Source organism: Hemibagrus wyckioides, linkage group LG21 (genome assembly GCF_019097595.1).
Source record: "Hemibagrus wyckioides isolate EC202008001 linkage group LG21, SWU_Hwy_1.0, whole genome shotgun sequence".
NCBI lineage: Eukaryota > Metazoa > Chordata > Actinopteri > Siluriformes > Bagridae > Hemibagrus > Hemibagrus wyckioides.
The window spans coordinates 13,110,315-13,125,084 of record NC_080730.1 but is presented as its reverse complement, the minus strand read 5'-3'; the positions used below and the strand labels follow the sequence as shown (position 1 = coordinate 13,125,084).

At 34.9% G+C, this 14,770-nt stretch overlaps 1 protein-coding gene across 1 annotated transcript; it reads right to left on the bottom strand.

The window, feature by feature from the left end:
• Positions 1-2,230: 2,230 nt before the first annotated feature.
• On the bottom strand, positions 2,231-12,922 carry optc (opticin). The gene is made up of 7 exons (XM_058373779.1): positions 12,794-12,922; positions 11,129-11,305; positions 10,262-10,433; positions 9,987-10,145; positions 9,002-9,204; positions 4,808-4,903; positions 2,231-3,386 (listed from the first exon to the last, which is right to left on the bottom strand). Exons 2-7 carry the CDS (start codon positions 11,303-11,305, stop codon positions 3,216-3,218), a joined length of 978 nt encoding a protein of 325 aa, XP_058229762.1. The 5' UTR covers positions 12,794-12,922; the 3' UTR covers positions 2,231-3,215.
• Between the last annotated feature and the right edge of the window lie 1,848 nt (positions 12,923-14,770).

The following is a 14,770-nucleotide window of genomic DNA, read 5'->3' as shown; positions in this document are numbered from 1 at the left end:
GATTTAGCTTAATTCATAGTTTATGTAGATATCCTTCAGGGTTAAAAGAACCCAAGTTGCTAGTAGTAGAATCTTTACTTTAGTACTGCTGAAGAAACACTTGTACTTTGTATTTTGCTCCTCGTTTATTATAGCAACATGAATCTTTTCATAATTTGATATAACGTTAAACATTGGTATTAAAACTAAAGCTGGAATCTGTAACCACACTAAACTTAGCAGAAACTGGTTTATTATAGCATCATCAATTTAACCATAATAATCTGAAAATAATAATGCAAAAAAATATCAGTGTGGGAAAAACTCATCATGGGTATTAAAGATTAGCATAAACAAAGCACAAGCAAGAAGATCTTAGTGTTTTCATTAGCCAATACTGTCAAATTTTCCAGAAATTCCTTAATTCCTACTGATTTAATGGGGCACAAAGTCAGTCATTATATACTCACTAGTACAATCCATCTGGTTAGCTAATCATACATCATGTCATAGCCACATTATATTTTATTTATTATTACACCATGTTCATAGATTTGTCATTTTACACAAGTATTAGCTGTCACATGTACAACCTTTTAATGGACATGTTACTCAGTTATAGTGATAAGTCAACACATACAGTCAGTGCTATGACTACACTACTATAATGGTTGTGCTGTATTTGCATATTGTGCTGTGTCTATGATGTCTATTAATTGTAACTTTCCTAATTTGCACAACTGTCACTTTATTTAACTTTATTTCACCAAGGCAACGTTTCGAAAACGCTTCGAAAACGTTTTTTTTTCTACTGTAAACCAGTCACTTTATTAAGAACAGTCTTGATTCTTCATGGCTTGGATTTCACAAGGTGGGGGAGTTTTTGGTGGCATGATTGCCTCATATAATTGTGGCAGATTGTGTCAGCTGCACATTAATTCTGTGAATTTCCCTTTCTACCACATCCCAGTGGTGTACTATTGGATTTATAGCTGTTGACTGACAAGGCCATTGAAGTCTCATTGTCTTTCTGCTTTGTGACATGACACGTTATTATGCTGGAAGTAGCCATTATAAGATGGGTAAATTGTAGCTATAAAAGGATGTACATGTTCAGAAACAATACTCAGCTATGACTGTGACATTTAAACAATGCTGGATTGGTATTCAGGGGCCCAATTTGTGCCAAAAAAAATTCCCTACACCGTTATTTCACCAATAACAACCAGATCAGTTGACACAAGGCAAGTTGGGTCCATGGATCCATGCTGTTGACAACAAATCTCCTACTATGTCTTATATACAGTATATCAGAGCAGAAAATGCCCACTTTTAACCTTAGATTCCTGTTTTCGGCTGACAGGATGTCATCTTCTTTAGCACTGCACTTTTATATATAAATATAGGGGAAAAAATGTTGTTTACCAGCCACAAGACCACTTAGAGACCATGAAGATGGCGCTGGACTACAATTGCTACAAACAGTTTTGCACTCAAACCTCTATCAGTTGATAACTTTAAAAAAAAAAAAATTGATGTTAAAACTCAAATAAATTTCCTGGTTACACAATTTCACTTTGGAACACAGTTAATTATTTATAATCACACTATCCGATGTCACTCAGAGGATATTTCAATTTTGAGCCTAGTTTCTTCTTCACATTGCCACCGTCACCTCATTAGGGCTCATTAGGGCTAAATCGTTAAATAAATACATTTAAAATTTATATCTTGAATTTATATATACAAATAACATTTAACTGAAGTGAACTGAACAACACTTAGTACCTCAGCCAGATTTTAGCCACCACATATTGCAAATATTGCACATATAATTGCTCCGATCTGCCAGGATCAACCATATCTATCTATCTATCTATCTATCTATCTATCTATCTATCTATCTATCTATCTATCTATCTATCTATCTATCTATGAATATTTTAGATATTTTTTTCCTTTTGCTTGTATAGGTAATTCTATTTGTATTTTTATTTGAACTATTCTTCTTCTATTTCTATTCTACTTTTTAAGACAGACTGTCACTGACAAATAAACAGACAAATAAAATTTATAATTTTAAATAGAATTGAATTTTAATTGAACTAAATATTTTTAAATACCAAATATTTTTGTTAGCAGTGGATCTCAGAGTTGAATCGCTTCTACTACATATTTACTACTGTGGCAATCCGAGTGACATAGTTCAGTATGGTAACATCAGTCTTTCGACAGCCTAACATTAGGTCCAGAGTCTCTGGGATTAATACTGGGATTGGTTTAATATAAGCATAAACACAGTGAGGACTGCAAATGAGCCTCTGAGGAGTTACACGATTCTATATACAGTTTTGTAACATTTTTTGGAGATTAAAACTTAAAATATTATATAAAAGAACAATCTTCTGTAATTGGTCATATACAGCTGGAGACAAATATTAGAGAAATGCCTAAAGATGGAAATGGTTCACATGTATCTTTAGATTATGTGCCTGTGTGATTGTCATAGTATAAATATTTGAGAGTTGCTAAGTAACCCTTGCAACCACCTGCGCTACATGAGCCAATTGTTTTAAAAATAGATGTAACCTGTAACTCGGTCTCTAATATATATAATGATTCGAGGATACATAGCTCAGAAGAATGAACAGAATTGTCAGTTCGGTTGTATGCATTTCTAAAACAATACAGGAAAATATCTATGATATTGCTCAGTAAAACGATGTGATATATGTCCCGTGATCCATGTGTGGAGATAAGGAGTACCTTCAAAAAAGATGCGGAATGCCACCATGTGGTCATGAGTAGGTTAGGCCTCTGAGTGAGAAACTGATGCTTTATTAACACACTCATCCTAGAGGTTAAATTGTGTTACATATTCAAACAAAAATGTATTCAGCAGCAGTTCAAGGAATTCAGACATATTACGTGACCAGAAATAACATACAGACATAGAAGATTGGGTTCAGGTAAGCTACTATAAGACATCAGGTTAATTACTAAAGGACACTTACGGAGCTTAGGTAATTCTTTAGAAATCAGCAAAAGGAAATACTGTAAATAGGCTAAGAATATTTCCTATCTATTCCTTGTGCATTTGGAGTGGTTAGTTGAATAAAAGATTAGTCAGTTAGGACCTAGACTTACATGTGCCATATTATCTAAAAGATTGACTCTCATAACACCTGTTACGAGTGAAGCAGAGCCAGTCGAGTAGCCATATGCCCTAATAACACTCAGTGTGAGTTTCCCACAGGCACTCTTGGCAGGCAGACATAAGCCTGAGCATACTGGTTCACATCCATCGGGTTGCCGTCCAATCTAATGTCTTCCAGAGCCTTGCGTATGTAGCTTCGGTCGTGACTGTTGCAGAATGTGTCTTCATTCAAGCTCTGGATGTTGTTGTTCTAAACAGGATATGAAAGGGTGGTGATTAGTTAGGCAACAGTAATATCGACAGGAAATCATTCAGCTTCATTATTATTATTATTATTATTATTATTATTATTATTATTATTATTATTATTATTTTTAATCTATTTTTTTATTATTAATATTTTAACATGGATTAAAAATGCCATTTCATTACAGTCTGCTAGGAGGTTTCTTGCCCTGTACTCTCCATCTTGTTTAAAATATTCTGTTCTGTGATTTAAAGTCTAATAATCCTGTTCAATTAACAAAGTTAAATGATTGTGACTGCACTTGTGTGAGGGGGAAAAAAAAAGAAAAGTCAAGCTTTTCACCTAACTTGCATGTGTGCATAAAGGCAGTGCATTGTTTAATACGTTCACCATATGTTAAGATTGAAATTATGGATATTAAGGTGAATATTAATATTTTAAATATTTTTCTATGGAAAGAACAGTGATTGCTCCACTCACCCTATTAGATGTTATGATATTTGCCAGTATAGTTTAATTATTATATAAAACATTATTCATGACATGAATTTTGGACTTCAGCTATACTGAGAGCACCACATTTCTTTTCTTCAAAACAAATGTGACAAGGGGAGGTTGTGGATAATTTATAGCATCATTCATTTCATGTATTTGGAAGTCGGCTAGTGATTGTATTGGAGACTCTGCATTGTGCTCATCCAAGCTACTGTCAGTGTCATGTTTAATTTCTGACTTCACGATGATAAGGGCTGATTACACTGGCAAATGCTTATATTTCACCTATTTTTAGGTGTAGTTCAAAATATCTTATTTTTAGGAAAAAATACTATATAAAATAATCTCAACAGGAGGACTTCATGCTGTAGTGCAATACAGATATATGTATATATATAGATCTTTACGGACATTGCCACTACATTTGAAACTTTTTGGCCTTATTGAATAGTCAATTTGAATTAATTTTAACATCCCAAATTCGATGCAGTTGTGTGTCACCTTCAAATTGGTGCCTAATGATGCATGCTGCATTTATTTGTACATCCATTTGACATTTTATAATGGAGCACTCAGTACAGCTTATGCTGCATAATCCAAGCTTTTAACATATTTTCCCTGAAAGTGAGGACAGAATTTGGAGGACAGAATCTGTACTCTCTGACATCACCTTCTTCTTTTAAGATAGCTATGATGATTTTCATTAGACAGTCAATTAATTGGTGCTGTTTTATGATTTGTCGTGGTTTTATGGATTGTGAAATTCCTCAATGTGAATTTCAAGGCCGTTGTAGGATAGTTGGCACTTCTTTAACTCACTTGTTACATTAATTATAGTATAGTATCTTTCATAGCTTGTTTGTCTCAACTATTATCTGTTGACCTCCTGAGAATAAGCACTTTGGGAGAAAAAAGAGAATGCATGGGACCTGCAGGTGAAGCACTCGTAGGCTCTCAGGAAGCGGGACAGGAATGTAGTCTAGTCGGTTGTCTGACAGGTAGAGGAACTGCAAATCTTTCATTTCCTGTTGAGGAATTCAGAGAATGAGGTGAAGGAGATGTAGTATCTCCATGATGGCAAAATTGTCATAAACGGTTTTGTATTGATTGTTTATAATTCTGCTAGTTTTGCTGAAACAGTAAAAGAATGTGACATGGTTGAGACATTCCTTTAACATGTGTTCAGAGCTAATCCCATCTGCCGAGGACAGTACCATCCTCTGAGGATAAAAGATGGTTGTTAGTGATAGTTGATGGTTGAAATTTTTTGCTAAAGAGCCCAAGCATGGCATAGCTAAGACTTGAACTAAAGCAACTACACAAATATGTCGACTGTGTCCCACCAACTCTTGAACCTATTAGCTATCTGGGTCACCGTCCAAGCATTGTACCCATTATATATAAAACTCCCCTTTATTTTTTAAGTTTCTGTTTTGTGTTTGTCAGTGCAGTGTTTTTTTTTGCTTGTTTCAAATATGTAACGTGAAACTGAAAGGGCTCACTACCTCATTTTTTTGTACAGTATGTGTAATGATAATGACGGTACTCTCATTAAAGTACTTGACTACATGATTCACTATAATGGTACTTTTTTTTTAGCATAATTAAATCATAGTGCTTTTAAATAAAACATTCGACTTTCCTACATTTATTTTTGATCACTGTTTCAGATGACAAAATTAATAATGCATTTAACCGCAAAAGACTAGAAGCCAATTAAAAGACAGTAGGTGCAAATTTGAAAATAAATAAAAAAATAAATAAATAAATAAATTTCAAGACCCAATCAAAATAAAGCCTGTGTAAACTTCAGGCATTGAAGACAAGGAAGCATCCCACATCACTTTTTTGGGTATCTTCAAAATGAAATGAAAATGAAAGACAGTTATAACAATCTGCAAAGATGTGACCCATTGAGCTATCCTTAGCTAGCATAGTGAGGTAAACTGGCTAGCCAGATCTTTTAATGTTAAAGTATCCAAACTTCGCATTAACTTAAGATGCCTAAAAATTGTTACAGCCTATAGGTGATGCAGAGGAAAAATTTAAAGGGCATATTTAATGTTGTGATTCTTTATATATTGTTTACTATTGAGGTAGTGTACATTTCAACATAGATCACCAGGTTAGCTAACATTGTTGAACAAAAATACACACAGATAAGGTAGATCTACTTGGTTTTATGTCACTTAGCTGACCGAAATCCCTGCACTGTGCTTTTACTAGACAACAAATCACTTGTGTGGCATGTGGAAATCTACATCTGGTTTAATACACACTAAAATTCACATAATAGAGAGACTGAAGAAATTAAGTGAAACATTTCACCGTTAGCTGGCTCAAGGTTTTGTCAAGGTTGGACTGGAATAGAAAACATTTTTCTGATTAGCTGGGTTAATTTTAGACAAATAAAAGGTCATTTATACAGTAATAACTAAAGTCCTTTTTCACTAGCTGACTTATTCAGTCTTACTCGACTACCTTTTTCTTTATCATTACTTTTCCTATTACTCAATTATTACCACAGTGCAAGTACTTTTACTCAAGGCAGTGTGTAGTCTTTCTACAAATGATGATAATTAACTTAACTACTTCTCAAAACACTGCTGCCCACAACACCAGTTTTAACTAAACATACAAAGCTTAAAGGATGTACAACCACAAAATACCCCAACACTTTTAATGCTTTAGAAGCTAACCCACTGTGCTGTGGTTGGAACTTCCCACATGTCATAAAGGTTTTAACCCTATATAGTCTGCTCAAAGATTCCCCTGCATCCAGAGCAACACTGCAGGTTCATAACACACTGTTGTCACAAAATAAAAATGCTTTCTGAATTTGTCTCTCTAAGTGATGCTGATTTATCTTCCTACTTTATATGTTCATACGCTAATACACGACATGGTTTAAAATCATGAGTAATTTGCAGAGTCATCCTGCTCAGCATTGCATATTATGCCATCTCTTTTTATTGCGATGTTGCTCCTGTTGTTTGGAGTAATTAGTGCATACTGCTCTGTGTATTTTCATACTGTGCTGCACTTTATTGTAATTACACCGTATTTGTATCTGTATTCAAATGTGTTTTTATATAGTAAGCTCCGGGGTTCTGGATGCACGATATTTCATCTCAGTGGCCCTAATTTGCATATGATCACAAAATGGTTGTTTCATTACTCATTGATTTCATCTTTGGATCATCTGCTTGATTTGCAGTTAAATAATCAAAATTAATATCATTATCATGATAGAAAGTATACTAGTTAGAGTACTGGTTATAAACTTAGCAGATAATGTGGATAATCACAGTTTCTGATCCAAGGAACCTCAAACTAATAGATAAGAAAGGGGTTTAGTGTAACATGTCATTTGTAAACGGGACTCAAAAGGAGAAGATGTAGCTCCACATCAGTCAATTTGTCATTCAGAGGCATCATATAGCGCTGACCCCATGATGCACTCAGGCAGACATGCTATTCAAAGATGGTTAGCGATTATCACATGTTATTTGAGGTTATCACTTTCCATTTCCATTCCATTTGTGACTCAGCGTTTTTTTTTTTTTATTTTAATGATTGGTTTGGATGAAAAAGGCATTTGCAAAGCAATATTTATGAATAAAGCTATATATATTTATGAATGTGACTTATTTATGTTCTAAAGTAATAAAAGCAGAAATAACTAGAAATACAGGTGACGTTATAGTAAAAGATTTTCATCCTTATTGCCTTAAAAAGTGTTATAAATGCAGAGCACACCTCAATAATTGTCATTTTAATTGTCATATTTTCTTTAAATTATGCTTCCCTGATTTGATTTGATTTTTTGTCCTCTTCATTTAATTCCTTCCTCTAGCTTTCCTTTCTTTGGCTCAATGTTGCGACACTTTTACAGTCTGTTCCATTTAAAGTTACCTTTAGGGCATTTGGCAAATGCCCCTTGGGGGTGGCTCCGGAAACAGTCACACTCAGATTTGGACCACAGCAAACATGCCCAATATGAAAAGTAATGTAGTAATGTAGACCCTGGTCAATGCACACTGCAGCATTTTATGTTATATTCAGTGAATCAGCATGAATCTGGATGTTCTGGCTTTACTGCTTTGGTACTGTTTACCAGATTTCATGAGTGTGAAGAGTGAGTGAGCAGAATCAAGGGAATCCCAGTGACACTACTAGCCCATCTGTAAAATCTCCTGTGCTAGATGTACTGCAGTGAAAGGGGATCTGTCCCTGGGACTGTTTTTGAATGCAAATTAGATGCATATGACAAATCTCTACATGAAGCAGTACTGTGTGGGAACTTGAGTCTATGCAGCTAAAACATTCATTTGCACTCAAATCACCACTTGTTTTGATGACAGTTTAATGAATCAAACAGCAACAACAGCTTCAGACCACACTGAGACTCAGACCTGCTGTCAGACCAAAACTGGAAACTTAAGCTATAATGGGTGCAGGCTTTTTAAAACTGGACAGTTGAAGATTGGAAAAAAACATTGCCTCATCTGTTTCCATTCATGTGGTGTGTGCTGAGATGTTTTTCTGGTCACTATGGATGTAAAAAGTACTTATTTGAGTTACTCAGATTTTTCTGTCAGCTTGAATTAGTCTCCTCATCAACAAGTCTTTTTCCCCCGATGCACTGCCACTCACTGGAGGTTTTTTGCTTTTTGCACCATTCTGTGTAAACTTTATAGACTGTTTTAGTAGTTTCTTAAATACTCTAAATAATCTATCCCATCTCACAGCAACAACCATAGCAGATTTAAAGTAAATAAAATCACAATTTTTCCACATTTTGATATTTGATGAGCTTTTTTCTGAAGCTCTTAACCTGTATCTGCTTGACTTTATGCATTGCCCTGCAGAAACATGATTAGCTGATTGGATAATTGGTCCTGTTCCTATTAAAGTGACTTAAGAGGTTGTAAATACAATTCCACTTAGAATATTCTACAAAAAAAATTAATAAATAAACATCTTATGATAAAAATACGATACACACTATAAACTAAATGCATTTTGCTTTGAATTCCCACAGTCTCATCTTCTGCGCTTGTGCTCTGAATACTTCTGTGTCCCTATATGGACTGTTACCCTTTATAGCATTCACTACTTGCCTTAAAGCCTTCTCTGTGCATGCCGGCACTCGTCAGATGGTTATTGCGTACATCGATGTGCCTCATAGTGGCTGGAAGCTCAGGCAGAGACGGGATTCTGTTGTCAGCTAAAAATAGGTCCTGGAGCTGTGGGAGAGTGAGGAAGGTGTCCTCATCCAGCTCGGAGATCTGATTCCCTGTTAGGTCAATTCGCTTCAGCTGATCTAAGAAAAATGGAGATTATTGCTCCTGGGTAACTTAATAATTGTCATAGCCAGTTGTTAAAAGTGAAACATTACTACTGAAAAATGATTTCTTAAATTGAAAATTTCTAATAAATATTACAAATAACACAGATTTTGTATTATTAAAAAAATAAATAAATAAAATAATAATAATAATAATAAATTTTACATGTAACAAAAGTCCATTACTTTCTATGTCTCTGACACTAAGTACTGGATCAAGGTCATAGCAAGGTTTAATGTCGGACATCTACTTTTCCTCAGTAGCTTCCTTCCTGTTTGTCTTCTTACTAAATCTTACTTCTTTTTCATGTTCAGGAACTCAAGGCTCATTTTCTGGCAAAATCAAAGAATTCTGCTAGATTCCTGTCTTAAAAATGATCCAAATATGGTGAATGTAAATTTTTTGTGAAATACAAATTAGTAACAAGAAAGACAAGTGCTTCATAACCCCTACGTCTCTTAAATTCCTGATGGCTAATTTATTCAGAAATAATTTTTTGGTCTATTTCCATTTCAGGTGGATACAATTTCAGTGTTAAATAAAGTCCAGAGAACAACATATTCAATGCTAATAAGGAACTGCTCTTTTAATAAATTGCTCTTGAATACTTATCAGGGGCTTTGGTGTAGATTGTATGCATTTACACATGCTTTAGACATATGTAGTTACCTTTATGTACATTCTAAGAAATGAGTTTTTATGAATGTAGTTAAATTGCACACTATTGGCTGCATAGAAATACTCAGTATAATCTTACTCAGGTTAAGAAAGTCCTTTGCTTTGACTGCAGTAATCTTGTTAAAGCGGGCATAGAAGTGTGTGATGTCTTTGGGCAGAGGGGGGATCTTGATCAAATCAGCATCGTCACAATACACACTGCCGCTGAGACACACACACAACAAGCACGTGGGCATTCCTGTGGAGAAACACGCCATTGTAATAACAGCATTCATCACTAGATGGCAGAAGAGTCACAATAAAAGACAAGGTTGTTTGTTCAGGGCTGTTTCTGTAAGATGGTGTTCCACTCACCCAGCCCAGTGTCTGGGCCAAAAAGTCCAGGGCCCTGGAAGTCCAGAGTAGGGTGGATTGTGGTTTTGGTGGTTTGTGGTAGACGTGTCACTTCCTCTGTTTTGTTTTCAGGAATAACTGCAGGGGGAAGATGAGTAATGGCTGCAGGAGGAGCCATGGTTCCAACCTCAAACTTTAAGAAGATAAACATTTGATTTCAGGTTATACTTAAACACATGCTCAGTGTTAAGCAATGAATGACCCACTGACCCAGGACATGTCCTGTATTTTTTAATCAATCAGATTTAATCAATGCTATATTATTACATCTTATATATCTTAGAAATGTGAAGTATATGTACTTGTTTTTGTGTCTGTGGAGCATGTGACCATCAATCACAGTTAATGTACATGAGAATAATATAATGTATTAAAATCTGAGATCACACTGAAAATTGGTCTTGGAAAAATTGTGAAAAATATAGAAGGTTTTAGACAAAGTAAGGTAAATGTTCAATATGATGAATATTTAATATTCAGGATTCTGCACTATTTCTAGGTCACTATTTTAATGTAGGGAATGTAAACTGCTTTTACAAGATTTTAAATTAAAGTCTTAAATTAAGACTTTTATTAAAGCATGTGTTCTGATGACAGGCCAGTGGAATTGATCTAAAATGGAAGTTAATGTTTTGCACTTGTGGACTCCATGTACAGAATTTAAGACAAGAATATATTGCTATATTAAGTGCATGTATAAAAAATGGGTTATTTAGACCTGAACAGACTCTGATTCATTTAAACAGATCAATTAACAGAACTGTTACTTTGAATCCTGCACCTTTTATAAGAATTGATTAGTTTCAAGCCACTGTTTCACACACTAACCAAAATCCCTGCATTATCAACTTCTTCCTCCAAGTCATCATAGTCATAGGTTTCTCCATATGTGTTCAGGTCCCACGTGTCTGCATCAACATCGTAATTCATCAGATCTGAATCAACTGGAGGAGCTGCCCAACAGGAGCCAAGCAGGGCCACAGCAAGCACTAGATACAGTGCCATCTGAGGGAAAGATGAAGAACAACCTTCAAATTACATCTAGTGCCTGTATCTTCACCCTGATCTCACGGTACATGCTATTCATAGAAAGTCTAAGTCATTGTGAAGTATGTTGTTTTATGTAATTTAACTCTCCATCATACCTGGAAAAATTGTATGTTTGCATGTTTGAGCTTGTATGTTTGAGTTTATACAACAAGCAATTATGATGGCTAGAACATTTGTTCTAAATCATCAACCTTCTGCAGAGTGATTTTACTGGTAATTAGTAGGTACCTAGACAATATTATACCAGCAACCTGCATGCATCTTATTTTATACAACTGAGTAGCTGAGGGGTAAGGGCCCTGCTCAGGGGCCCAGGGGTAGCAGTGGTGGGTTTTTAACACAATGTTTTAGAAAAACTTTTGTTGCTGAATACAGTATTGTGTCTTGCAATTTGTAATTAAAAAAATAAAACTTATTTTTTATGCAGTCTCAAAATGTATCAAATACATCAGGTGCTTTCTGTCCTTTTTTTTTTTTTTTTTTTTTACTATTTCATATTTCACTGTTTTCTACTGAGTTCAGAAGTTCCTCTGTGATCATTTTTGAATATTTTCATCACTGGATACTCTAAACCGCCTGGGACCTGAAAGTTTGTCAAACAAACGAGTCTTTTTTTCAGCAACAGCTTACAATTCTCATACAATTTGCTTGACTCACTTCATTTGAAAAAAAAAATAAAAATAAAAAAAGATTTGGAAGGTTAAGATTTGGGTTTAGATTGTGGTCAAGAGTTTCTTTTTGTAAGAAACTGAATAAACATCCAATTCCATTGCATACAAATTGTTGTGAGCTTTTTCTATGACTTCTCATATCTCCTAACCAGATACACATATTGTATAAACTGAATGTTCGAGTACTTTCGATTTGAAAAATGAAGTGTGCCGTATTGTATGGATATGCATACAATAAGTATGCTTATTAACAGACTTAATTAACTGCTTGAGAGCTAAAGCTATCTTTGTAGAGAATGCTGAAATAGTTAGGTTACAATTTCGAGTTCACGTCCATACATTTGGTAAATGTAAAAATAAATAAATAAATAAATTAAAAAAAAGGTTTTTATATTATACCCCCAGAGCTATCAGGTACAGCTTTATAAATACTAAAACAGCAATTGAACAGCAACAAAAAAAAAGGAACATGTTCAGTATGTCGAGGTTTACAACAAAACACAATAAAAGCAATACATCTTACAGGTTCATTTGCATCATATAAGGAAGCTGTGACACATAATCTGATGTTGCTTGGTGTTATATGGAAATGCAGCCAGGATATTCAACCCTTTTGTCAATAGAATATAATGTTTAAAATTTCAAACCACACTAACCTTTACACAAGATCATCAGGTAATGTAATCCACCAGCAGCAACAACAATAAGACCAAATCTGATTACTATGATAGCTTTCAGGGAAAAAAGGGGACAAAAAAGACATATATCATACCTTTTGAGCATGGAGTCTGGATATTTTTTATGCGTATAGATGGTTAGAACAAAAGCTGGTGTCTGAGGACTGGTGGTCAGCAGAACGTCTCCCAGTCAGACACAGGGCTACTGGAGCCAAATAGAGAAGGGCTGATGGGTGAAGAGGGGAAAGGCCAGGTTCCTTCAAGTGTTTGTTTGCTCAGCTGTCACTAATTCTACAGCCTTTTATGTAATTTCTTCTCTACTATAGAACCTGTCTGTTTTTCTAATCAAATGTTTTGTACTCTCTTGTTGGACTGGGTTTTGAAAAAGAAAATAGTGCATGTTTCTTAAAGCAGTAAGGAATGTTGCAACAAGATTTAGTGGAGAATGCTCTACACAAAAGTCTAAATATTTAATTTCCTTTGTGTACATGTTTAAAATGAATGTATTGTTATATTTGTAAATGGTAAGGGTAATAAAAACACAGTCTCACAGTCAGCCTGGTTTTGGTTGCACTGACCACCAGTAGCTAAAAAATAGATTTCACTGCTAACATTTTACCGGCATCTCACATCCCTGTGTGAGACACAGGGAGATTTTTTCTGACCTGACCTAGCACCACACACACACACACACACACACACACACACAGAATGAGTCAGACAGAGTGAGTCGAAGAGGAGCAGCTCCCTCCCTTCCGCCTCCCTCCTCCTTTTCTATCCTCTTCAGCTGTCCTCATTAATCTGTGTGTTTAGGCCATCACACATTCCATGGCTAAATGTTTTGTACAGCTGAGGAAAGAGCTAACGGAGAGTAACTCTGGCTTTATTTCTCGTACTTTAAAACTTTTATATGTGCTTTAATCCTGCTTAATAAAAGCCAGAAACATAGGCCGCCTCGTTGAGTTACATTTATAATGTAATTTAAGGTTGTAAATTAAGCCCACTACTATCAACACATTTATATAGATTTGTTAAAGTGATTAATTCTGCTACCGAGCTATGTAATGGATTTACTGAGATGTGGAAGGAAATGACTATAGGAAATCTATATCTATATTAAATCAGCTAGTTTGGCATCTTTCAGGAATGTGTTTTTTTATAGTGTTGAAAAGCCAGCTGTGAGATTGTGTCTACACCCATGTCTGATTCAGGATTAGATGCTGAATCAGACATGATGTTATATATGCTGAATAGATGCCATTACGGTAACGATCAGAATTCAAGGGAAACTGATCCATATTTTCAGGAAATTTCTAGTCACACTTAAGTACTTCACCAGTTACATATTTCTGAAAGGTTTAGACATGTAATGTTCATTTTAACAGGACATTTGCTAACCCTATTTATATATAACAACAAAGTTCTTGAAAAGTATTAATTACGGGTTGGTTAACTTTGAGCATCCCATGAAGCATCATTAACTCCATTATTAAAATATTGGAAAGAATAAGTCACAGAAATGACATAGATGAGGCCATCTTCCAAAATCAGTGAGTGGGTTAAGGAGGTCATTGGAACTTACTCATAAGGAAAGAAAACCACTTGTGTTCTAACAACCAGACATCAAAGGGGTTTTTTTTTTGACAGAAACATTTTGAGAAAAACCCTAAAACAGCAGTCTAAAAGGCATAAGCGGAAGTATAAAAATCTACCATTAAAAGAAGACTTTAAGAGCAGAAATATAGAGGCCATAGCCCAAGATGCAAACCACCCATCAGCAGTAAAAATCAGAAATCCAGATTGCACTTCACAAAGAAATCCAGAGATGAGACACAGAAGTTCTGTAACCAAGATTAATCAAAGTGATAGAATGGCCAAAGTGTGGAGAAAGAACTGAATCTGTTTATGACCTAAAATATATGAGTTCAACATGAAGCTTGGACTTTAATTTTAACAGACTCAGTAATCTTTATTGATGATCTAAATCATGATGGCAGCAGAATGATTTCAGAAGTTTACAGAAACATTCTCTTTAACAGTTTACAAAGAAATCCATCGAATGAAACTGGAGA

Bases quoted from the DNA above. Each gene is read 5' to 3' on its own strand.
- optc (XM_058373779.1), bottom strand. From the start codon at position 11,305: ATGGCACTGTATCTAGTGCTTGCTGTGGCCCTGCTTGGCTCCTGTTGG. The intron at 10,434-11,128 runs GTTAGTGTGTGA...ATCTTCTTAAAG, and splicing joins TTGATAATGCAGGGATTTTG to TTTGAGGTTGGAACCATGGC. The intron at 4,904-9,001 runs GCAAGTAGTGAA...ATTCCTCAACAG, and splicing joins TGCACAGAGAAGGCTTTAAG to GAAATGAAAGATTTGCAGTT.